This window comes from Galendromus occidentalis, unplaced genomic scaffold (genome assembly GCF_000255335.2).
Source record: "Galendromus occidentalis unplaced genomic scaffold, Mocc_1.1 scf7180000077089, whole genome shotgun sequence".
Lineage (NCBI taxonomy): Eukaryota > Metazoa > Arthropoda > Arachnida > Mesostigmata > Phytoseiidae > Galendromus > Galendromus occidentalis.
The window spans coordinates 219,367-244,721 of record NW_003805077.1 but is presented as its reverse complement, the minus strand read 5'-3'; the positions used below and the strand labels follow the sequence as shown (position 1 = coordinate 244,721).

The 25,355-nt window shown below is 53.4% G+C and overlaps 1 protein-coding gene across 1 annotated transcript; it reads left to right on the top strand.

Annotated features, from left to right (window-relative positions):
- Positions 1-748: 748 nt before the first annotated feature.
- Positions 749-23,823, top strand: LOC100898739 (paired box protein Pax-6). Its single transcript, XM_029110773.1, has 11 exons — positions 749-895; positions 10,802-10,863; positions 15,085-15,144; positions 15,416-15,581; positions 16,571-16,751; positions 17,777-18,188; positions 21,761-21,913; positions 22,116-22,198; positions 22,711-22,991; positions 23,129-23,316; positions 23,441-23,823. Exons 2-11 carry the CDS (start codon positions 10,830-10,832, stop codon positions 23,530-23,532), a joined length of 1,650 nt encoding a protein of 549 aa, XP_028966606.1. The 5' UTR covers positions 749-895; positions 10,802-10,829; the 3' UTR covers positions 23,533-23,823.
- Positions 23,824-25,355: the final 1,532 nt, after the last annotated feature.

Here is a 25,355-nt window from a genome sequence, read left to right as displayed (position 1 = left end):
GCTGTATACGAGAAGCCCCGGATAATGACTTCTGCTGAGAATACGAAACTGGCCTTCCCGTCTAATATCGATAGTAGATTCTGCCTCTGACGACTGCAGGCTGCCGGGAATCGGAGTCGATGTTGCAACGTATAAGTACCGCAACTGGAAGCTCGCTCCGCTGTCAGCGGACTATTTCGGAAGATAGACTCCCAGCGAGCGAACGAACGAGTAGTAGAAGTCATGGTAGGAGCTGTAGCTGCCCAAGTACAGGGTTCTTTGGTGCCGCTGTAGGCGCTCGCTTGTTGTCGTTGCGATGGCTTCAGCCGTCCGAAGTAAGACAAAATTTAACGAAGTAGACGACTCCACGGGGCGGGTCCTCTCGGCAAGTGGGCGGTACCGGGGCGGACCCGTGAAGGGTGCCCAATGAAAGCCGAGTGCTAACCCCGCGCTCCGCAGCGCCCTCTTTGCTCTGCATAGGAGCGCTGGGCTACTCTTCTGGAAGTAATGTGTGCTTACTCGCGCATCGCTGGATCCAGTGTAAGCAAGACATGTTTGTTTCCGTCATCATTGGTGTGTAGAGTCGTGAGCCCGTCCTGCTCACGGTTTTTTACACTTTCGAAACCTCATCACGGAAATCGGGGGTGTTTCCAAGCTGATCGGTGATCGAGCCCCCCTCCCATCAACGTTAGACACCAACATCGACGACGACGACGAGCCACTTGTCTCACCGGTGACACCAACGACACGTAGAGCAGAGTGAGGATCACGAAGCGAGAAGGAAAAAAGGAAAAAGGAAAAAAAACAGTTCTAGCTCTCCGGAGGTGTGACTTCGAGGCGGCTATCGTTCGCCATCCGAAAAATCGAAACTCGCAAGCAACAAATCAACCTCTTCCAAACTTGAATTTTCTGCAGGGTAAGTTTGAATAGGTCTCTTGTGTAAGGGTGCGTGCCTCCCGAGGCAACGTGCCGGCGTGAGTGAGTGCTCGTGCAAGCGTGCCCTCTGTGCGCGCGTGACCGCATAAGTGAGTGTGTGCGTACCAAACCTTCCACTCCGTCAAGTTCATCTCTGTCTGGGATCCCTACTGCTGATGCGGGAGCTCCGCGGATTCCGTGACAACAGGCTGTCCGACCGGCACGTCAGTTATCTGTCGATCTCGAGATTCGTGATAGAACTCGGCACCGGTTTTTTCCCGAACTGCCTCGAAATCCGGCCAGATGTAACATCCAATAGTTTCTCCCCTTGCGTGGATGCTCCCTTCGCCAACGATTCCGACCGGGTCCCAAAGGACAGATTTGCGCCTTCGTAGCTTGCGGAACCGATCCTGGCATCGCCCCCCCCCCGCCCGTCCCAGCAGATTCACCTGATGATTCCTTTCACCTCACCCGACGAGGCTTCACGGTACGAGAGTCCTAGAAGACGCTCATGTGCGATAATTATCGACCGACGTACATGTCCGTGGTCTGACACTCCGGCGCAACTCTCTCGAGCTCCAAATACGTCGCTGATGCTCTCAGAGCGGTTTCCTTGTGGGTTCCGGGTCTCGCATCTGACCGGAGGTGAGAATGCCTCGAATCGCTAATCGCCAATCGCTGATCAGGCGAACATCGCGACCAACAACAGATCGATCCATTGACACTTCGACCGATCGGCCGACCAATCGTTTGATTGATTGATACGCGCTGTCGGCCGAGATGCTCGAGTTTACGCTGACGACCGTGCGTTTGTTTGTGGCTTCTGTGCTCCACTAGTCCGCATGAAATTCTGTTGGTGCCGCTGCACTGAAAGATGGACATGGAGCAACAGGACCTCGTGCTTTGTTGTGGGTTCCTCTCTGGTGGATTCGACGCGGCATCTTTTGACTTTTCTGCATTCTTCGACGCTCATTGAGAGTGAACATAGGTTGAGGTCTCTGTCAGCTTCAGATAGAGAGCTAGAAAAAGCGCCGTCTCTGCTCAGCAGAAAATCACCGCAGACGCGGGGTGCATTGTATTCGATGAAGCTATTCATTCTATAATGGCCTATTGGCTCCGCTTCTTTGGAGACCGAACTCTTGTCGTCTTGTAATGGTATCGAGAGCAGCGACTCTGACGACGACAGCATCATCATTGTCGTCATCGATGTCGACTCCATCGTCAGTCCACAACAGTTTTATCATTTGTTCGACTCCTGACCGGGAGCAAGACGCAGAGCCTCGCCCGTGGAGGGGGACGTCCGTCCGACTCGTGTTCGCTGCGAGAGACTAGATATCGAGAATTTGTCGTTTGTCGGGCTCTCGAATTTCGGAGATATTGTTCTGCGGGACGCTCTGACGACCAATTCAACAAGTACGACCCACGCCATCAAGCTCCATTTAATATCGGAAAGCCATCCGATAAGGATTTGGGGAGGTTCCAAGCCTGAACTAGGCGATATGCAAACATAGCCAAGAGCTATCGAGGGTCGACACCCTCGAAAAGTTAAGCCGGACTGCAAACTCTGACAGAGAGATCAAATTCATACTCAGCTCTAGTTCGCTTTCACCCAAGTCTTGTAATCCTCTCTACACGCCCAGAAGCTGAGAGACATGTCCGCGCTTTCGAGTGCTTGATTGTTGATACAAACAGCGTGTCGAAGTTACTTGGCGACGAGTCAATAGAGTTCTACAAATTAAGACAAACGAAGGCTGTCACGGATCGCACCTCATCCCGGCTCGATCTCATCCATATGCGATGAGCGATCGGTGCGATAAGCTCCATGAATTATCATTGACACGAGCGGTCAAGTGGCCGTTGTAACAGCCAATTCACGCCGAGACGCCGGGCATGGTTTAGAGCATAGTCTGCCGCGGATTCTACGCTTTATAACTTGCACAATTAGAATCGTGAAACAAGCTCCACATCATGCAGCATCGGAACAGACGGCTCGTCAATGAACAGTCGTGTTGCCATTCCTTTGTATGGAGCTAGTAAAATAGGTGGAGGGAGCGAGAAAAAACAACTTTGCCATCGTAGGGTCCGCTCCCCCGAACGGTTGCTCGGCTTTATGGATCGAAATACGGCCGGCCAGCTTGACCGATTTCAATAAGCTTTCGGCTGAGCTGACCCTGAAGGAAGTCTCATGAACCAAGCATAGAGAATGTATGTAGTGGGAACGAAGTGAATTCGCTGTGAACTCCGTTCGAACAAGGATACCTGTCCGAGCTTTCCGAACTGAGTGGCCGAATATCGGTCGATGCCAAGGCATCACCGACCGATGAGGCTCCGTGGAGCAGGGAACCGGGAAACTCGCGAGGAATTTCCAATGGACCTACAATTACAGTAGACTTCCAACCGGGTTGGACCTTCGATACGTCAGCGATTCTGAGTCCGAATGCGCGTAATGTTACGCAAAATCTTTGAATCGAGCTCTTGCGGGACGCTGTGTTCGCGAGCTCCGGAGGCCGACGGTAATAATATCGTCATTTCGTAAACACCGACTGAGTGTTATGAAAGGAATCCGGCTCTCAAAGGAATCCTACTGTTAGCTGAAGTAGCGTCGTTCATTTGGGATCTTTTTTTCGGCTGACCTATTCTTAGGCGGCCGTTTCGGCTGACTCGCTCCTCCTTCGTTCGCTCGTTCGTTCATGCTTGCTCATCCAGCGAGAACTCGATTCGAGCTCGCCCCTCGAGCTCACTCGGAAGCGCTCAGAATCTCAGCGGGAAGGATCTTAATCATTGATCGCTACAATTGGGATCAAATATCTCGACAGCTCCCCTTACGGGAGCTCTGCCGCCACCCACATCGAGCTCATGGAGGAGGGTTCTGTAATCATAACAGTTTAATTTGGCAATTGTACACCGCCCGCTGCTTCCTACCGATACCACCATCACCACCGGCGGCGGTGGCATCGGTCTCCACAATCCACTTCATCCGAGGGAGGATCAAATTTCGCGAAGACAAGCTCTCGTTGTTCTTTCGATGCGATCTCGGCTCTGACGATGATGCTCAGTCGCCCAGGATTGTCGAACGGGGACTCGCCGTGAGGGTTTTCCGAACGGAAATCCTTGCCTTCCGTACCCTCATCACTCATCACCTTCGTCATGAAGAGGTACATATCCGTCTCGGGAGTCTCTCGGTAATGATAATAATAATAATCGATCCTGATCAACTGTGAACGTGTGAATGAAGTGCGGCACGGGGGCGGGGTGTGGCGCGGTCCTACTTCCGACTGATGGGGAAACGCTTTCAAATAGTCGGATCGCCGCAACATATTTACGAACTAATAGCATTGTTTGGCTCAGTCAGTGAGTCGGTCGGTCGGTTGATTCCTCTTTGGAAGGAATCGTTCTCCGACAAAGAGCGAGAGAGGGAGGGAGGAACCGAGAACGGGAGAGTGTGAAGTATTTTGTGACCGCATTCATGTGCAAGCTGCATTGTGAACATCGTCGGAGCCAGCCGGTCGGTCGGTGAGTCGACCGATCGGTTCATCCGGCTGCTCTAAGGCCGAGTTTGGTGCCAGTGATTCTGTTGCTGCTGCCGCCGCCGCTGCTGCTAAAAGTCCGAGCTTGTTAGCGGTCGGAGGTGACAATGAAATGAATTATACTTTCGAGCTTCCTCTAGGTGCGGTTTTAGGTGAGCTCGTACCGCCCATACATTCTGGCATCGGCGATATCTCAATCGTCGACTCGCTTTGATGTTAATGGATTGCTCACAAGGCCATCGCAAGCCAGCCGACGCGAAAGCTAGCTATAATTCAATACCCCCAACAAACTTCACACTCGCTCTAGAATGGAGCAACCTTCGGAGTCAGTCTTTTACATTATACCGCTCCATTCTGAATGAGTCCCGCTCTCGCCCGGTACCGCGCCGCGACGACCAAAAATAAAGCAAGCGAGCTAACAGCGCAATATTGAAGTCAGAGTGATTTCGACGTCACAGGCTCGGGCCCGGTCCTCGCCTCTGGAAACGCGAAGCGGAGAAGCGAAGAACCTCACGATGTTCGGAGCCTGTCGATTTTTCCTACGACGGAAGCGTCCGCCGAGGGAAGTTGGGACGGGGTCAGGCGTCATTGTGAAATCAAGGAACTGAACGATGACAGCGACGCCGAAACCAGAGTTCAAATGTCTTGTGTGCAAGCGTCAAAATGACAACGAGAACAAAATGGTTGATACTACTCATGACAACGCAGCGACCGGACTCCCCCGGTGGGACACGTGTCCCCTGAAAGCTCACCCTGAGCGTTGGATTCCTTCGAAACACGGAGCGAGCGAGCGAGCGAGCCGGGCAGTGCATGGCACCGTGTTGATATCTCGGGATAGTCTTTCTTCATTGTCGTCGTGTATGCAATGTTTTTCCTTTTTTCAGTTGAGCGATTCATACTTTAGACGGGCTCACCGGGAGCAACCTTTGAGTTGAAGGACGCGCAGCCAAGTAATTAATGAGCGCTGTTCGGTTGTGAGTTTCAACGGATCGTCACAGCGAATCCAAAAGCTGATTCCGCCATGCTTGAGGCAAGAGATAAGCCTCAACGTCGCAAAGTCATAAGAGGTCATAAGAATCCGGCTGACTTTCTCTGGTCAAGCTGTCCGTGCGCTTACGCTCGCAGGACAGAATCGATTCGGCAGTTTTTGTGACAGAAACAGGCCGGAGCCACTTAACGGACGAGCCGGAGACTTGTTTCGTAGCGCCGAGCATTTTTTACGACTCTCCCCATGCAATCTGTGTTGCGATATCATAAAAGCGGATCCCCCATCGCGGCGATCATCTTGTCGATGTTCCCACATAAAGAAGAAAATTCCACCGAGCCTCGGGTGGGTATTCAGAGGACGATGGAGGAATAACGGGAAATGATCCGGCGAGGACATCGTTCGTCAACGTACTCTATTCCGCGGGGCATATTGACGCATGCTCTCCACAATTGAATTGCGATGACAAGCCCCATGATTCGAATTTGATCCACCGACTGGAGTAGAGCAGAGGCAGACGAGGAAGCAAAAAAGGAAGATTAATGTCTGAGGCTTTCGGGCCTGTTTTCTCCGGGGACTCGTTGTTCAAACGGCTCAATTGAGAGTTACACCATAGCTCTAACCCACCAGCATGGCGACCCTTGTCGACCGCACGAAACGGAGCGAGTCAATGATATCTGCTACGGGCTCTCATCTCATTCCGTCCTCTCTCCTGCTCAGGAGCGGACAAGAAATCTTGACAACTCGCTCCCGAGACAATGGGAAGACAATGTTGTTGTCTGGCAGGGTGTCAACGGTATCAAATGTGCCGGCACCCCTCCATTCGATCGGGACGCAAGCGACCGAGTGAGCAAGCGAGCGAATCTCGACAATGTCTCTGAAGGCGAAAATGCTCGATTGTCCGAGACGAATCCCGAACGGGTTGTTTAGAGCACACGACACACCCCACAACTAATTACATCAAACTCGTGCTGACGGGATTTTGAATGCTTCAGCAATTGTTGCGCTCGAGGCATCCGTCCGGAGACCGCTGAAATCTTGTCGAGCAGTCGATCGGCCGGGCAGGGGAAGCGCTCGCGCTCATCATCAAATCGAAGGAGAAGTTCCGATTGATTGACTGACTGGCCGTCGCGTCGTGATCAGTGAATTCGATCGGAGGACCAATTGCTCGACTGAGTCACGGCTCGCATCGAATTCGTCGGCACGGTTCCCGCTCGCAGTTTAAACGCATCGGCAAGCCGAGTTGCAAATTCAAATTGAAGCAGCGTTGGATGTAGTAATGGGATGGTCGCAAGCGGATGGAGGAAAAAAGCGGCAGTTGGTGCCTCCTCTGGTCGCTTCTGACACCACACTCTGGTCTACGAGCGAATCATCGAGCGGCGACGAGCATCTATCGAGCGAGCGAGCGCATGCGAACTGCCATGGCTGGCGGCAACGGCGGCGAGTAGCCTAAGTAGCTGCAGCAGGACTGTGCTGAATCAGTCGAGCGTACGAACCTCAGAAGTAACTGAAGCGAAAGCGTCGCTGGCGAAACTGGTTGTTGGCTCGCAAACCTTACCGCCTTCCCATAGGTCTGGCTTCCATAGGAACCGGGCGAGCGATCTATCGTCGATCGCGACGACACCATCGACGACGACGACGACAACAACAGCTACTATACGGACATTAGGCATACTGGGCCTTCGTGTCTGGATTTTTTTTGAGTGAGCCGTCGCGTTTCGACAGAGGTCAGCTGTAGCAAAATCTGTCGGCGACTCGTCTGATCGCCTCGTCGGAATTCAGCGTCCTCATGTTTTCCCCGGTCGTGTCTCGTCTTCCGTCGGGAGCTGAGGGCCCTCGGTGTGCGCAGGTCGACGAGATATCGGGAGGACGGAAATTGAGGGCGATTCAAATCACTGACTCATCCATGGAATATTTGATGATTTAACGAATCGGTGAATCCTATAGAAATACGTGAGCCATGAGCAGAAGGATACGGTCCTTCCGGAGGAGTTGCCAAACTGGTTTTGGACATCTTCCCATCGTAGAGGAAGATAACCCAATGATGAAGGAAGATGACGAGAAGGAAAAGAAATACTCGCAGGGTCGGAATCACAGCGAGACGAGCCCAGGTCCGGGGTCGGCAAGACGAATTTATGCAGGGCGGTTACCTCGAGCTGAAACTCGAGTTCGATGTTGAGCTTGAAAACTGGCGTTAGATCGAGTGTATCGAAGCGATTCTCTACGATTATCCGGATGCCAAGATGTTGAACAACACCATCGGCAGTGAGGCTGCAACGCATGATCCAAACACTCCTTATTGGGTCAATGAGCAAGCTCGAGCTCCTCGGGAAGAATCGGTCGTCAGTCGTCACTTCTGTGGAACACTTTGCATCCCGGGACGCGAGCCCCAGTCGTGACGATTCGGCCCCGACGAGCGTAAGCCGGGCTCCGCTGAAACGGAGGGAGTCCATGCTCTGGTGTGTGTCGTTCACGAGGACGCCCGGACGCGGAGTCAGGCGCTGCGATTTATTCCTCTATTTTGGAAAAGAGGATCGTCGCCGATGTGCCTGAGTTTCGGTACGTTCATAAAGTCGAGCCAGTTGCTACGAGAGCGGCGGACGATCGGAGGCAAAGACCATCTGTGTGAAGATTTGTCGCCAACGTCGGAGACCCGAAAGGAATAGATACGAGAGCCGAAGAACGAGGAATCGCACCTCCCGTAATGGCTGGCTGATCACGCATTGTTGCAATGATCGAGGATTAAGTAGCGTTACTCCTCTCATGGTGATTCTGGCTGCGCGCCTCCAGCGAAGATTTCGTCTGTAACGCTGCTGAACTTCTGTACGAGCAGAAAACACTCGCAGAGATGCGTCGATATCCGACCGGTGTCGCCCCGGCGAGAACTACTGCAAGACAGAGATTTGACGGTCTGCTGGGCCACTTCAAGCTTCTGCCTGCCGCGGGACCGAGCAGCGAAGAATACAGCATCTGTCATCGACTGCACGCTCTTCCCGGTGAGCTCGCTCGCTCGCTCGTTCGCTCAGTTTCCTCTCTCACTTGCAATAGTTACAACAGACGAGCACAGACCGGGCATTGAGGATCGCTATTGGCCTCACGCGGACGCATTTGCTTGAGCGAACTCACTGAGAAAAGAAGTGTCTCTAATAATCGAGCAGAAACGGCTAATAGCATGCGACCGCAATGAAGCCCCCACGGTGCCCCGATGCATAATACGCTTCATCTCACGGCTCGGGGAATCTTCGGGTCCTCGATCCGACGCGGGAAAACATCAACTCCGCATTGGATCCCTGCACTCCGGAGGTTAGGAGACTCCAGAAGCGACCGAGACTCCGAGAGACGAGAAAACTGGAAGAACAAAAGAAGGAAGCAACGGATCTCCGGGCATGACGGAGGGGAAGGGGCGGGAGGGGCCCGTTTCGCCTTCTCGGTGGATCTGGGAAATCGGGGGTGTTTGTGATCAGTTCTGCGGCAACCGGAGAAAAGGAAGAAGACCGTTCCTCTGGCTGCTGGTGCAGCCTCCGCCGTCGCCGTTACTACGCCTGCCGGCGCCGCTACTGCTGCCGCCGGAGCCGATGGAGGCTGTTTTAATATCAGTGAACCTATCCCCAGACTGCAGGCGCTCACCGGAGCGTACGGCCGCCCCCGCTGGCTGGCTGGGTGGAACGCACTCTTGTGTGAAATCTTTATTGAACCCCTCTGTAGTCTCCCCAGTCAGCCTGCCTGCCTGCCTAGCTGGCAGTCCGTTCGGAAGGCAGGCAGCAAAGAGTCTGCCCGCGTAGCTGTCTGCCGGAGCTTCCACGACGAGTAGGGAGCCCTCCACCAAGCCAAGAACGAACCGAACACGGGATGAACGCCTGCCCGCTCGTCCGCCCGCCTGCGTGCCTGCCTGCCGCCCGCCGCCAGCTAGCTCGTTGGTCGGTAGGTTGGTTGGTTGATACTACTGCTGAAATGGCTCCCTGACTTGCTCTGTGCACTGACGTAGGGACTCCGACTCTTGGGCCTGATCCCCTTCCCGAGTCCTCGTTCGTTCATCGCTCGTTTGTTCACTCGTCCTCGTTCCCTCTGAATCCACCATGGGAGTCCCGATCAGATTTGACGTGATTCACGCCTTGTCCGAAGTTCTCTCCGAGCTCCTAAGCTCAAGTCGAACTATTTCCAGTGAGGTCCGAGCGAGGTCCGAGCTCGTTCACGATTTGACGTGGAGCTCTGTCCTCGGATCTCGGGGATTCCGATAGAGTCGAGAGTATGCGGCTGAAGCTCGGGTACTCGTGGGCGGAAGTTTCCGCTTCCCCTCGATATGATTAGGAGTCAAAGTGGAGCCGAGAGATAGGCTCTCGCAAATCTCTCCCCACTCGCCGATGATCCTCTAATCCTCTCTGCAAAGTGCCATCTTTGAACTCGACTCATCAATAGATCTCCTTCTTCTCACAATCGACTGGATCCGCTCCTCTGAGAGCCACCGTGACGACTCTATTCCTGTTGATTCATCCCTCAGCCCGGCCTGATGCCCGTTATCTGTCCCCCACCGGATCCAACCTCCTCGGTACTATAAGACTATAAGGAGTCTGTCGGCTCCATCACGATCGTTCGCTGCTCGCTGCGCGGAAAGACCTGCAGATCGCTCGTGTTCGCCTCGAGCCTCGTCTCTGCGAGGGAAATTCCGCACAGACCCGAGAAAACGGTGGGAGAGCCGCGAGGGCCGGAGCGTATGCCGATGATGGAGAGACGTCCACGGGGCGAGGCGTTGCTGAATGAAGTTGGGCTCATTTAAACGATTTGTCAATTTCTCAGACTGGCCCTCCTGCCGAGGCGCAGGGTGTTCTCGAGGAGGCTTTCGGAGGGACGAAAGAAATAGGGAAACGAAAGAAGACCCGTCATCTCCCTCCGTCCACGATGCACGGTGGGGAGACTAAATCCCTGATATTATGTGCTCTCGGGCTAACTCTTGTTTGCAGCACCGACCGTGCTGTTCTCCTCAAGTGGCCTTAGAGAGGAGGATAAACTGCCTCGGGCCTGTGTCCCTGCGAGCAACAACTTGACTCCTGACTCTCCTCTATGTTCTCGATCCTTCTCGGAATCCTCGTCCGAATATTTTCCTTCAGATGACGCGTGTACTCTCATCGAAGGGTGCTCGCTAATTATTTTTGAATATAAAACAAGAGCCCCGAACGATTCGGAGAGAAATCGTACGGGAAGAGCTGCGTTCCGCGTGCGTTTCTCGATTCTGAGCCTGCATCAATTCGATAAATTTGATGGAGACATTGAGATCGTGTCGGGGCTCTGAGAAGAATGGAAAGCGAGTTTGATGCCAGCCCTGCAAATAATGGAAGTCTCTCCTGTCAGCCAGTTCCTTTCCAACGCTATTTCTAATCGCATTCGTCTTTTTTTCCAGGCGGTCTTGTACATTTCAATGATTTAAGATGGAAGCTTCACTCGTTTTACCGCACAGCAAAGGTGAGCCTCCTTACCCCAAACCTCAGAACATTCGAGTTGATTTCCGCGGGTCTTATGATCCCGGAGCACCGCGAAGTTTGGTGCTCCATATCATGGAAAATGTCGCTCGGAAGCGCGGGAGTCGCGATGAAGCTGAATCCGAACGATGAAATTCGGCTTCGTTTGGAGCTAGACTCTTTTCGGGATCGGTCGCTCGGTCTCGCTTGAGATGTGTTGACTAATGTGAGCTCATAGTGCACTGTTCCACCTGCTCTCGCTTGAACAAAGGGGACCGCATTTTTTGCTGAGCTTACCAAGTGCGGAATGTCTTCGCTCATTTGAACAGCTCGGTGGAATGCACTGGCCAATCGGAGTCCCCCCTTGGCATCGTTCCTCTCCAAACCTTTCCATTATGAGGTCGAAAGACGAGCTTTCGCGCGAATGTCATGGTGATCGACCACGTCTTCGGGATAGCGATCGATGAGAGAGCTCAAGCAACACCAAATCATTATCATGCGAGAATTCTGTCTATTTTCCGGACTATCCACGTGAGCACGTGTTGTTCTGGACCTCGCTGCGAAACGACACAGTATCGAGTGAAAGGGCCTCGACGGGAGTCGTTCCACGACTTCCGTCCTCCGCAAGGGAGATATCGGCTGCTTTTCCAATACGGATCAATGAGGCGAAGAATATCTCTCTGACGCGAAAGCCATCTACGTATACGCATGCTCGCATCCACGTGACTAATGGTACGTGTCCACGTGCCTGCATGGAGTCGCTCGAGCCCATCCGGGGGTTATTATGATCCTCACAAACAATAATCCGATGATCCGTCGAAGCGCAGCTCTTCAGAGTACGGTCGATTCCAAAAGTTACTAGGAGCGTAATCTGCCGCGTGCCGCGGTCGCACTCGACCTGACGCTCTCGAGGGGGCCCCGCATACGTTTTCGGTGAAAGTCTCGCGGACTCCTCCGAGGAACCCTCCCATCAACCATGCGTAGAACTGGAGATGAAGTCGAGCTTAGCACACAGACCGTGGACTTTCGCGATCTGATCCTAGAAACGGAGGGGAGATCGACTCGTTCGAGAGTCGCATAGGCGACTCCGTCAACCATAATTCTCGCCGGTCCGAAGACCGCGCGGTCACGCTCAGTTCCTCGGAATTCGCGCGGCAGACGGAGATAGTCTTCTGTGTGTTACTCTGACTGAGCCAAATGTTGCCACAGTCGGGTACAGTTGGAAGAACAGAGACAGGGGCTGGGAATACGACGGCTCGGTTGGTCGGACGAACGAACGGACGGACGAACGAACCAAACCCTTCGGTACAGAGTTTTGTTCTTGTTGGTTGTACAGTTCTCTATCTTGTTCCAAATAAATCCCGACGTAAAAGCCGTATATGGGCTCTGCGTTGGTATGGCAGGCTCCCCGCCTTTGGCACCGCCTACAAGTCCCCTTATGCGCAAATGCCCTCCAGGGGGCGCCATGGGGCGAGCGGGAGGGCAGACGGGTACAGCAGCGGGAAGGACGACCGAGCCAGCGAGCGACTATGCCTCCAGGAGCAAGCAGGGACCGCAAGGGGAGGGGCGAGGGGTTGGCGTGCCCTGCTCATACCGTCCTATCCACAGACTCCAGCTATCGGCTGGCCGACAAGCAAAAAACGTCGGAAGCTGCGGAGCATGAATCATCCTGGCCAGTGGCGTCTAATGTTGTCCTTTCGTCCTTCCGTATTATCTCTGTGTCTTATTGCTGCTGTATACGTACAAATATTCCCCCATATAAATATCTGGGTGTTTATACGTCCCCGCTTCTGCAACAGTCGTGATTGCTCCCACGTCCAGCCCAAGGGTGCCGTTGAGTATCGTGCGGTAAGGCCTTCGCATCTTCATCACCATGGCCCAGGATGATGACGGTTCCGCGCATTTCGAGGAACCGTTGCTCGCGCGCGCCGATATCCTCGTCGTTCATGCCCTAAGTCAACTGTCCGACTCTATCTAAGCCACAACGGGGGAATGGTTACATGTGGCTGGCTGCCGAGGAGAAAACTTTTTCTCAACCGGAATAGATTCCCCGTGTTTTCGTGTGAGGATTTCTATTCTCGGTGGGGTGATGGGCTCTGGGAGTCGGCTCCGGAAGAAAGACGGCGGATTCCAAGGTGAGCTGATCGGAACCCTCGCCTTCGATCTCGCTCACCGGGAAGTCATCAATAATGTGGGTAAGAATTTCGAGGTAATGTCACCGAGGTAATGTGACCCAGAAAGGGCAGCCGTGCGCAACGTGGAGCGCGAGTCCCCTCGGAGAAGCATCACCAGAACAGGGAAACGAGCCCATTCGACTTCTGAGCTTGGACCTCAGCGATCAATGATCACGACGAAACCCAAAATGACTCTCCAATCTGCACTCATAAGTCATAAGTCATCACAGCGGCTCCGATTCCGCATCGGACTCCTCCAGGAGGGACGGAGCGCGTTGTGAGTTTTGATTGTCGACAATTGAAAAAGCAAAGCTCTCGTTCAGGGCAAAAATGTTCTAATCAGATTCACTACGGTTGACTCGCTTCTGTGGCTTGCCTTCGAGTCTATTAACACTTGTGATTTGTTTAATCGTACAAATCAGTGAACATTGCGCGCTCCCAGCGGGACTTGCAGCTGTTGATTCGATTTTGAGAGTTCAGCACAGCGTTCAGCGCCACCACGACGACGACCACTACTACTACTACTACATACACATTTGATGCCAAATTAAGCTATTTAAGGGAGACCGGTGTAAGCGGACGAGCGAGCGAGCGAACGAACGAACGATTGTTGGGCGCGGGGAGCGCTCGTTGTCGACGCAGCATGAATCGTGTACTGAACGAATTTAAATAATGCCTGGGCTCGAATCTCGGAGCTCTCGATGTCCGATGTCAGCGGCAAGGGTCGTTGCTACTACTTGTGAAAGATGCCAAGCTTGCTCCATGTGTGTCGCAGCCCGGGCTGATTCACCATCGCTGCTGCCGCGCCGTCGCTACCACTGCCGAGAGCAGCCGATCGGGTCTGACGACTTGATCCGAACTTGCGATGGCGAACAGAGACGGTAAAACATCCAATTACTGTCTACCGGGTCCGTTGCAACTCCCTGACGCGTTTCCGGAGGAGCTGGATCCCGCAATCTATCGCAGAGGAAAGAGAAACCCCGATCGATGAAAATAACTCTAGACACCGTCCTCTTCCACATTCGCGTTTCGCCTGATTCTGTCGACCTTCTACGGTCTGTGGTCTCGATGAGTTGTGTGGGCTTTTCGATTCGTCCGCCGACAGAATCGGTGGTACCGGATAGCTCGCTGGCTGGCTGGCTGACTGGCCTGCTCGGTGTACAGGCGGTTTCTGCAGATGTTCATCCATGCAAAAATTCCCCATAGGAAACCCGATCGCGTTGCGGTGACGCGACGAGCCTGTTATCACATATATAGACGAGTGAGGAGCGACCGGGCGAGTTATCACATGATTAGCCCCAGCTCCGACTCGCTGTGGTTTAAAGGAGCTAGACCGACACGTGCAGTTGGACCAGTGCGCGCACGCGACATTCAAGGGACACTCCGTTCTATAGCTACACAGATTGTGTGCTCGTGCACATGCTCTCACAGGAGTTGCACACGGCCACATACCATGGGAGCATATGGATTTCATTGATCTGTTGCTTCCAGCCCTCAAAAAAAAGAACCTTTCTCCTTTATTCGCTTCTTATCGCCCTCTCGAATCCAACGACTCCGAGGCGTGAGCCATCTCCGGAGAAGCCGAAACCTGCACGGCGGTAATTGACAGCGAGGCTCCTTGAGAAATTATTCCCAATTGACTGAACCGACACATATGATCGTTTCCGGAGTGATCCGGGACGATACAAGCTCAATGGTGAGGAGCAGCGCTTCTTCGTTCTCTGGGATGGAGGCGCGATGAGGGAAAACGATACCAAGTCGTTCCTACGCCTGATGCAGAGTTTTTCGACAATTCCCCCCAAGTCTCGTCGCATCGAGCGCGAGCGTTGTCAGAACCATGAATCTATCTCTCGACGTCCGCCTTGAGGCGCAACTGATTGCAGGTGTTCATGACAAGCGGTAATTAGCGCCGAAAGAATGCGAAACGGTGAACGCCCGTAGGACTTCGCGATCGTGCTGCCGGCATCGACTTGTGATTGCTCATTGCATCGACCGTTATATACGGAACTCCAAGGAGCGAGTCATAGTAACAAACGTTTTTCTCTTCACAGATATCTATAAAGGCTGTCATGTGTCATCCGGCACGCATCTGATCGCGCCCACCGAGCCTGGTGAGTGCTCTCCACCGGATTCTTCCCGGAGTCGATGTCGTTTCAGGGTAGAAATTTCTCTACGTCGGTCAAGGCGTGCTCTCGCACGCGTTTGCGGACGCGCAAGCTCCGCGGCTGGATAAGCGATGTCCGAGAGTTCCCCCAAGTACTTGCCGCCTTTCCAGGCGGCTCCAGGTTGTGAACCCCTGGGAAAGAGGGCAGAGGACGGGACTCATTATTAACCCCAGCGCGCAACTCGCATCCCCTAAATCAATTCGATTTTACCTTATAGGCCACAGCGGCATCAATCAGTTAGGTGGGGTATACGTGAACGGTCGACCCCTACCGGACTCAACGAGGCAAAAGATTGTCGAGTTGGCTCATAGCGGCGCGCGGCCATGCGACATATCCAGGATACTTCAGGTGTCCAATGGATGTGTCTCCAAAATTCTCGGCCGGTAAGTAATGACGCGGCCACCGTGTGATTCTGAATCCTAAGTCTTCTTCGCCCGTTCCCTAGCAGGGACCTGTCAACGATAACGAATGCGTTCTCAATGTACCACACCGACTCGGGGGAGGCGTATTCATCCGATTCACCGACTAGTAACATCATCAATAGAGGGTAGAAGTCCTCACATATACAAAGTAGCCGTGCATTGAGGGGTTGTACGAGATACTTTTGGTCGCCCTTGTTGACACATCCTGACATCGGAGCCTAATCAGCATAACATAAGGCCAGGAGCCGGGCCCATTGCATGCTTGATTCCTAGTAATCAATCTCATTCCGTGAGGAACCTGGAGGGAGCTCGCGGAGAAGGGTCAATGTCGCGCCGTGCGAAATAGACGACACGGCTCTCAAGTATCCGGCCCAGCAACATCTCCAAGCGAGAAGACCGCCGTGTCGTAACAATCAGGTCGACAACGGGAAAAAAAAATGATGACGACGACGACATCATCTCCGCTGTGTGGAGATTTCCCTCGATTTATGGAGCGCCCACGGGCGCCCTCGTTCCCTCTAGAGAGCTGTGGAGTCTCGGCTAGCTGAGGTTTGATAATCCTATTTCGAGCCTGAGCGGAGGAGGACGAGTGGAGCTGCCGCGAAACCGGCGATAGACGGCGAAGGAGCCCTTCGAAAATAACTCTGGCGGCTTTACGCGTGCTCGCCGATCTGCCCTGAGTCCTGTCTCCGGGAGTATATCTAAGCCAAGGGTCCGGCGGGGTTGGAAACAACGTCGAAGTCGACTTCGGTGATGATGATGATTAGGGGGATTCCGATCGGGGGAAGGCCGACCGAGTGTCAACCCGGATTCAGATCGAGCTGCGGTGATGCTCGAAAGGGTTCTCGCAGTGAGACCGTTGGGGCGGGCTCTTGGTACCGAAATTCCGAGGAAGCGTTTTGAGAGAAATCCCGGGAGGCGTTTCAATAATTTTCGTTATATCCTTCCAGTTACTACGAGACAGGCTCGATACGGCCGAGAGCGATTGGAGGAAGCAAGCCGCGCGTCGCGACCCCCGACGTGGTCAACAAAATCGCTGAGTACAAGCGGGAATGTCCCTCGATCTTCGCATGGGAGATCCGGGACCGCCTGCTCTCCGAGGGAGTCTGTAATAATGATAACGTGCCGTCCGTAAGTACCGCTCATCTACGTTGTAGGCGCCGTCTATCTAACGGCAGTTCGGGTCATTGCACGTTCGGAATTCTAGAGAGGAAAGTTTCACGCGGAGCAGCTCGGATAATAGTTCTAATTATCGCCCGCGGTTATAAGACGGGTCGTTTCGATCTTTGAATACGCTTTCAAAGAAAAAAACTTCGAATCAGCGGTGGAATCGGAGGGCGACGACTGACTCGACCATAGATGTACGCTTTGCGGTTAGTGGCACGCGAGCTTGTTTATCGCTCCTCTGCGTCCGGGCTCCGAATCGAGGAGCAAGTTGGCCTCGTTGAAGAGAAAAGAGCCTATCTCGAATACCATATCAACGAGAAGAAAAAAGTTGACGAGCCAGTCAACAAGGAATCCGAAGACATGCTTCCGAGCGGGTCGCAATCGTCGCCAGCCTACGACCATCTCAGTTGAGGAGTCAACTACAATAGCCATTCGAGTGTTGCTCTTCTTCCCGAAGAGACCCAAAGATTCTCGTCCCGACCCCGGTCCTTTCTTCTTTGGTCGGTCGGCCGGTCGCTCGGTCGGCCGACCGATCGGCCGTCATCGCTACACTCTGCAAAAATGGATCTTCCTCCTCAAACTTTGAGCTATCTCTTAAATGTCCATTCCCTCTCTTACGGCGCAACATCGGACTGCCGCCACTTTTATCTTGTTGTAGGAAGTTCGACGAGTCGAGAGGAGTTCGGAATCACCGACGTAATCGTCTGTGGAAATTTTTTCCTTCTGCAATCGGTGCAAATCGCCCATTGCGAACACGGGTCGCACAGCAATCTTTTCGCGAATGGTGACTTTGGAAGAAAGGGATTGCGGAGGGTCCTGCGTGGCGAAAGGCTTTCGAATATCGCGAATGCTGTCTCTGAATAATTACGTGGCACCAATGGCTAGTCCTAGAGGGAGCCTACGTACTCGGATTATCCGAATCCTGTCCGTGGCGCGGTTCCGCCTTTCGAACCCAGAGTTTGTGTTCCACTAATCGTTGGCGTTTTCAGGTGTCATCCATCAACCGTGTTTTGCGGAACATTGCGGCGCAGAAAGAGCAACAAAGCTCTTCGAGTCCGCACAGTATCGGCACTGTCACGGCACCACTGTCGTCTGCTGGTCAGGAAGGCTCGGCTAATGTATATGACAAGCTGAGGATGCTCAACGGAAGTTCGTGGACAAATCCTTGGTATCCGGGGGCCGCTTTTGGGGGTCTGACCGCTCCTCCCAGCGCTGGCTACAGCCCGGCGCACTCTCACGGACACGGACATGGTCAAGGTGGACATAGTTTATCTCCGACGCCAGCCCAGACCCATAGTCCGCTACCGCAACTAGGCGCTCAACCGCCTGTCGTTCCTCACGCTCTACAAGCTGCCCACCTAAACGGATCTACGAAAAAAGGTCAGTTCAGCCTTGAGACTTGTCTTAGAAATGAACGCGGAATCGGACGACCGAAGCCAGAGTTTCCAGCCGGTGTCCGTGAGCTCTCCTCTACCAGCATTCGACTTCCATCCTCGTGGCTCCAGATATGCGCTGGCAAATAGATTGTTCGCGGCGGTAATTTACACCCCCACTCCTCCCGAGGTTTCATGCTTCCTCCCCGATTCCATTTGCGCACGATCTTCATCCCCGTGGATTGCTTCGACGCCGGGGGAAGACGGTTCTTCTGACCGGGGGTCTAAGATTCGGGACGGAAATCGGAGACCACTCTCGCTCTACGTTTTTGTGCCCTCAACGCCAGAAGTCGGTGACGATCGCGGAATCCCCCGCGCTCGGAGTTCAGACTCTCCTGCTCCTCCTACCATGCGGAGAGCTCGATTCGTCATTTATTTGAGGAACGACACCGTCGCATCGAGACTCACGACCAATTTGACGCTCTTCCTCCGGTGTCTGACGCGTATCCCAGCTTTTTCGTCTTCTCTCCCGATTTTTACGGTCGACGTCTCTCATGCGAGCGATCGTCTCACGATCTCCGACTAGGCCACGGACAGGCTGGAAGTCTCGAGGAAGAGTTCTGTACCAAGGCTTTCTCCGCTCCTCTGATGCTCTCCGACGTGAATTTTAGTTCTTAGGTCGACCGTGTCTCTCGCGGAACTCTGCTACGGCACAACCGAAGAACAAGACGGCCCGAAGCGGACGGAAGGGACGTCGACGGCCGAGTCGACGGTCCTCACCCACAGAGCAAAGAGAACGGCGCTAAACAACTCTGCCGTTAGTTGTGGCAGGGTTTCTGCCCGTGGTTCAACGGCGGAGCGAGAAGCACAGAAAGAGCGTCAGACACATAAGGAAAAGAGAGAAATAAGAGGGAGTTGGCACCCTGCCTAGCTCAGGGCTCTGTTGGGCCCTCCAGCACGGGGAGTTGCCATGGAGACATAAGTGAAGCTGGAGGCTGGTCATGAGCGACAAGATAGGGAGAGAGAGAGGGCGAGCGTGGGTGAGAGAGCCTGGATCCAGGGAGAGCGTCAGGCGATGAGTGCGAACGAGAAAGCGGGAGAGTGGAAGGATTGAAGAACGCAGAAGAAGGAGAGAGCGGGGACGGGAGGTGCGAGAGAGGGAGGTGCAGAGCAGGGAGAGAGTGCAGAGAGCGGAAGGTGCAAGGGGGGGAGAGCGAGACCGGCGAAAGAGGGAGAGCAGGGGCAATAGAGAGGGGGCGATAAGGGAGAGCGGAAGAAAGACCACGAGAAGAAGACGACCGGGAGCGGATTGACGGCCGCCCTGCCTGCTTTTCTGCCTCCTTGGCCGACCATCTCTCTTCCTTTTAGCTAAGACTGACTGGCCCGCTTGCTGGTCGACTTCATGTAGGGGTCGCTCGGTGGACTCTGATGAAATGTCACGTAGCAGTTATCGTCGAGCTGGATGAGTACGGGTCGGCTGTAGCAATTGTCATCCTCTCAGAATATCACAAGGGAGGGGAGCGATTCCTGCTTTCGGTTTTCGTGAGAGCGCACAGCTTGATCGATGTTGATTTTCGTCCGCTTGACCCTCTGGAAACGCTAGAGCAGTCTTCCGGCGATTTCGTTAGGGGATCTCGTACGCGGGGACAACGGGGGAGCAATCGTCGATCGAGATCGAAAGCGTACTTTAGCTCCGCCCACCCGCGACGCATTTTGAATGAGTAGATTTGTTTATCACAACATACCGTATTTGTAATGGTTGGTCTTGTCTCCGCTCGTCGCTGCATATTCGCTTGCTCGGCAGAAAGCGTGCGCATTGATTATTATTCGTTTGGGTGCAGAAGCGACTTCATCTGCATTCAGGCTTTCGTGATGAACCGCGTGCTACTCTGGCAACGAGCACACCGAGCAGACTCTGTGCAAACACGCGTAAGTACACAAATCGCGAGCAAGCTCATAACCTCGCCGGAGCGCAATGGAAAAGACGGAGAAGCGCTACATTCCCTGGGGAAATCCGCTTCAATCGTTCGATTGCGTGCTAGTGAGCTTCCGCTGCATGGATGGCGCCCAGGCTGTGGACTCCGGTTCGTGAAATTCGTGTTGCCGGTTCGTGACGCCAATGACGTCATTGATTATTATCCGAGGAATTCCGAATCGCCGCCGACTGGTTCGCATCAAATTTTCTGTCTGTGTGGGGTGGGGAGTGCAAGGGAGAAGCCTCAGGAGCAGAGTCAGGGGTTTTCCGAGGGATCAAGAGCCTATCGGAAAATTATCTTCGGCAGGGGGAAAACGGAGCTACCCTCAAAAGTTTAAAGTCTTCAATGTGTGATTCGCCGGCGCCTGGGCTCCAAGAGAGTTTGTTGATCTCGAGGAGGAAACTTCCTGCCACTCTTCGATTTTCGTCCGGACTCCTTTTCTTCTAAAATGCGGAGTCATCTGGGAACGGAGAGCCGTTTCTGCTTCAGTGCCCCCGGAGCGAAATGTATGGCGAGCCTCCGACAGAGGACAAACTCTTTGGCGCTCAACGCAAGCAAAGATACTTTCACTGGTTCATCCGGTCCTGGAGTGAGGGTGACGAGCGACCGTGATCAACGACACCGGGACGTTCACTCTCCTTGCATTCTCCGACAACTTCTTGCATTTTGGAAGGAGTCACGTCTCTCTCGTTCGAGGAAGAAGCCGCCAACTTCTCGAAAGTGCAGGAGTTTTGGATGGCCGCTCGAGAACCACAGGAGCCATAGAAGCATGTTTTGCGATCGTGGGGAAAAGGGAGCGAACTCTGCACTTTCTCCATGGGAGCTTACGCATCAGGAATGTTCCAACGAACTTCAGAGCAAAGAAGAAATTTCGGCACCTCGACCAACCGTTTGTGTGTTGCTGTTCCCGTAAGGGGAAGGGCATCACCTGAAACTTGAGTTCGTGGAGCTCTCACGCTAATTGCGGTACGCGGAAGCCTCATGGATGGCTTGGGGACCTCCTCTCGTGAAATTTGAATTTCTCCTTGTCAGCCGCCGCGCCGGTGGAAGATGCCGAGAGAACGGGGGAAAAGCTACATAAGCATGAAAGTCCGTAATTCCTCCCCGAGGAAACGAACTCCGAAGACTCTGTTTGTCCGAGGAGAAGCCGAGCTAGCCGCATCCGCAGAGCAGCCGACCCCACGCATCCGGTTATCTGTCCGGACAGCGGTGTTGTGCGTCTCTCGACACGCGGCGTCGTCCCGAGCTTTGCCGATCCGTGAGCGTGCCTTAATGCACTCTGACGTATAATGAGAAATTTGCAATTCACTTGCCTCATCCACATCGAGCCATACCGACGCAAGCAACTCCCAGGGGGAAACATATTCCCGTGTTCCGCATAGACGCTCACTGTAAACGACATGGAGAAAGACTGCTGCTGAAACCAAAGAAGGCGAGCCGTTCAACTGGCTCAGCGGGTCGCTGTGCGTGAGCACGGGAAGGCTTGACACCGCTCTAACCAATCCCCGAGATTTTCCGGATTCGCATTCCATTCGTTTGTCGAAGATGGGGAATCGAGGGATTCCAGGAATTGATGCAGAGCTGCTCGGTCAACGTTTGAATAATTCATTGAATTCTTCCGCAGATGTTGACAGCGACATTGATGCAGTGTCCGCGAACGAGGAACAAAGTAGCCTTGACGGAGACGATGAAACGGCCGCGCGATTGAGACTCAAGAGAAAACTTCAGAGGAACCGCACTTCTTTCACGATGGAGCAGATTGACGCACTCGAAAAGGGTAAGCCCTGCGAATTTCCGCGCATTTCCGGAATTTTCGTACAAAGGCGGCTGCCCTGGAACATGGCGGTCGGCCGCTCCGGAACACAGCGGTCGGCTGGCGCAAACGAGTACAGTCTTGCGTGACCACTGATCAGACGATCGATGGGTGACGGATACCGATCGCTAAGGAACCAATGGAGGCTAATGATGCTCACTTTCAGAATTCGAAAGAACTCACTATCCTGACGTGTTTGCTAGGGAGAAGTTAGCAGCAAGAATCGATCTCCCCGAAGCAAGAATTCAGGTGGGTTCACACTCAAATGCTTTCCATTCCCATGCGGTCAACAGAGTCCGCGACCGACGACCCGAGTCAGAACCCGGATGCAGGGATCCCGCTCATCGATTGTTGCGGGATGACGCGGTGCCTCCGCTCGATACGGTGGCGGTGACGTTAGCGATGATGATGATAATCTTGACCGTGGTCATCACCCAGCAACCGAACGATCGCGTAGCCGCAGAGCTGCCCGAGTACTAATTGCTTTCACCATAATTCCCTTCGCTCGCTTTCTCTTCTGTGGCATCAGAAGCGCGTTCATTCAATTATCCCTCGGCCTTTTGGTCGCAAACCTGCCCAAGGCTGGCTCGATGACATTTCGTTGCCGCGAGTCATCGATTTCCGAATCGATGGTGAGAGCTCCAACTCCGCTGAGCCAACTGAGCCAGCGATCTCCGGCAGCTACGTTAAAAATATCTGATTTTCATCGGGGGCTTTAACACGATTTTCCCTCAAATGTTTATTCCTTATTCGTTTTCAAGGTGTGGTTTTCGAACCGACGAGCGAAATGGCGTCGTGAGGAGAAATTGCGGAACCAGCGGAACTGCCGGCAGGAAGCTTCACCTATAAGTCACGAGACTACGACAGATTCTCCCCCGTTGAACATGAGCCAGGGAGGTCCGGGCACGCCAAACCCCTCGCAGACGGCCCTCGAACCACTGTCAGCGTCTCCGCCGAGAGTTGCGCAAGTGGCTTCGAGTCAGCTGAACCCGGGAGGTTTCGCCAATCTCTACAACCCGCACATTGCCCACGACGGTTACGGGTGAGTCTCGCTGGGAGTTCCGCCCTTCCGTAATGTCCCCTCACCTAATTATGACTTCAGCTTCGATAGAAAGGAGGGGCGACGGGGTCCCGGGCACATATTGGGAATTTTGTCTAAACGAATTTTCGGCTTTTCAGCTCAATTTCTCAGTTCACGGCATACGGCGGCCCCATGGGTAATGCGTGTCTGCAGCAGAATTCGTACATGGGTAGCCACCGAGCCTACGACACTCTGTACGGCGGACCCCGAGGTCCCAGTCAGCAATCGGTGAGCGCGTCTGCGCAGTTTCCGTCCGTCAACTCGCCAGCCAATCCAGCCAGCACGGGTGAGTACCTTTTCCTGGTTCGATTCCTCACGGCGGAGTGCTTCCGGCAAAAAATAAATTTCACGAAACCCCCGCCCGCTGATTTCGGCATGAATGCTTCATTAAGATTCTTGCCGCATTCCAGGAGTGATCTCGGCTGGTGTCTCGGTGCCCGTCCAAGTTCCCGGAGAGAACAACGATCTCACAACGGCTAGTTACTGGTCGCGAATTCAGTGAGTTATGATTGAGAGCGGCCGACCAAATTGATGTGACGAGGAGTCATGGTTTCGGAAGACAACTGAAACCGCTACTGGCGCTTTGAAGCAAATAGGAAAAATATACAGGGACAGTTTCTTCCGAAGCTCCATGATGAAATCCTGCTGAAAGCCTTTCCGATTCCCAGAGACGAGATCCGATACGAGCGAAAGGGTCAGGACCGTAGGCAGCACAATCGAATTAATTATCCAATAAGTTGACGTAGCTAGATAAACAGTAAAGGAAACAATTGACCGAAAGAATTGAATCGAATCACCCCGGGAGAAATCATTAGGTAACTGTTTCACGAGGAAATCGCCATCACGAAACTCAGTAACATAAACCATCGGGGAATGCTGCCGCAGCGGCAGAATATTGACGCTATGGTCGGACTGGGTTGTAAACTAAGGAAATGGTTTCTATCTAGCGGTGCGTTTTCCAGCGACGAGTGTAATCCAACATGTATAAACTCAGAGAAATTGATCAAATAGCTGTCTGGTGAATTGAACGCGCTCAACCTTCGTCGGCTGCGCTCGCCTTTCTAGTCCGATTCCTGATGTCCGCGGGAGGGATGAGCAACCTCTCCTTTTCCGAATGACCGAATTTAATGCATAGCTCCCCTCCCTGCTTCGGGAGAGAGAAAGTCTTATAGGAGAGCCCTTGATTTCTCTGTATTCCCCTGGTTTCTCCCCTTATAACAGCCCCATGAAATTCTCACGAAGGTGTCCCTCTCTTAGTGACGGCCGGACATTTTTATAAAGCGCACATTACTACCTGAGTCCATGTTACCTGCTAGTAAGAGACACCCTCGAAAATACGATTCCCGATCCCGAATCACCAAACCGTTACCAATTTATATCTCCGAAGAGGAATCGCTCCCCGTAGTCCGATTGGGCTCCGATACAGAGCCAGTCTCCGACTGATTTCCGTCCATGTGACACTGAATTTGGAAACGCGGTGAGAGCTTTTTTTTGAGACCCAGACAGATGAGAAAAAGATGATATAGAGCGAGAACGTTGGATTACGCGACTCGTTGTGCGAAGCACAGCTTGATGAACACCCATAGTCAGAACCTGCAGACTCACGCAGCCGGCAAATGTCAGACGAGATCTAATAATCCGTAGCTCGAATCCGTCGACGTTCTGTTCAGAGAGCTCAAAGCGTACGATGGAGGGGTGAACTGGGGTTAGGGGAAGAAACTCTCCGTCGTTCCAGGGGTGCTGAGAATGAAACCTGTGCTCTGAATGGGTGCCCGGCTAGCGACCTCGATGTTGTCTATGGAGTGTAACCTCGAGCCCCACGCGGTCTTCGTCGCTCTCGCCAACTCGTCCATGTACTTACCGAGGCTCTTTATTCCTACTGATCGTTATGGGAGGCGACGATTACGATAACAGTATTAGGAGCGGCCGAAATTCACGGGGAAGAGAGTTGGTCCCACGGGAACATTTTTGGATGTTTTCCCATGAAAGTCGATCTCACACGTTCACGAGCGGTTCCGTCGCGATGTATTTCCGAGGAATTGTGCGTCAAGGAAGAGCAACAATACATGAATATTGTGCCGTGTACCATAGTACGGGGTCGCCACAGTCGTTCCCGAGATTCGCGGGAAACTCTTCGGTCCGGAACAGAAACTCGTCGTGTGTCGCAATGGGCTATTAGGAAGTGATTTGATTACTTGAGCCGCGCGGGTAAATTTGCGGGGGAGATCTCTTGCATAGTCAAGATCAAAAATCGATACCTCCGATATACGTATGAAGAACCCTGACTGAAAGAGGATGGATTCGAAGCGCTATAATAACCTCAAC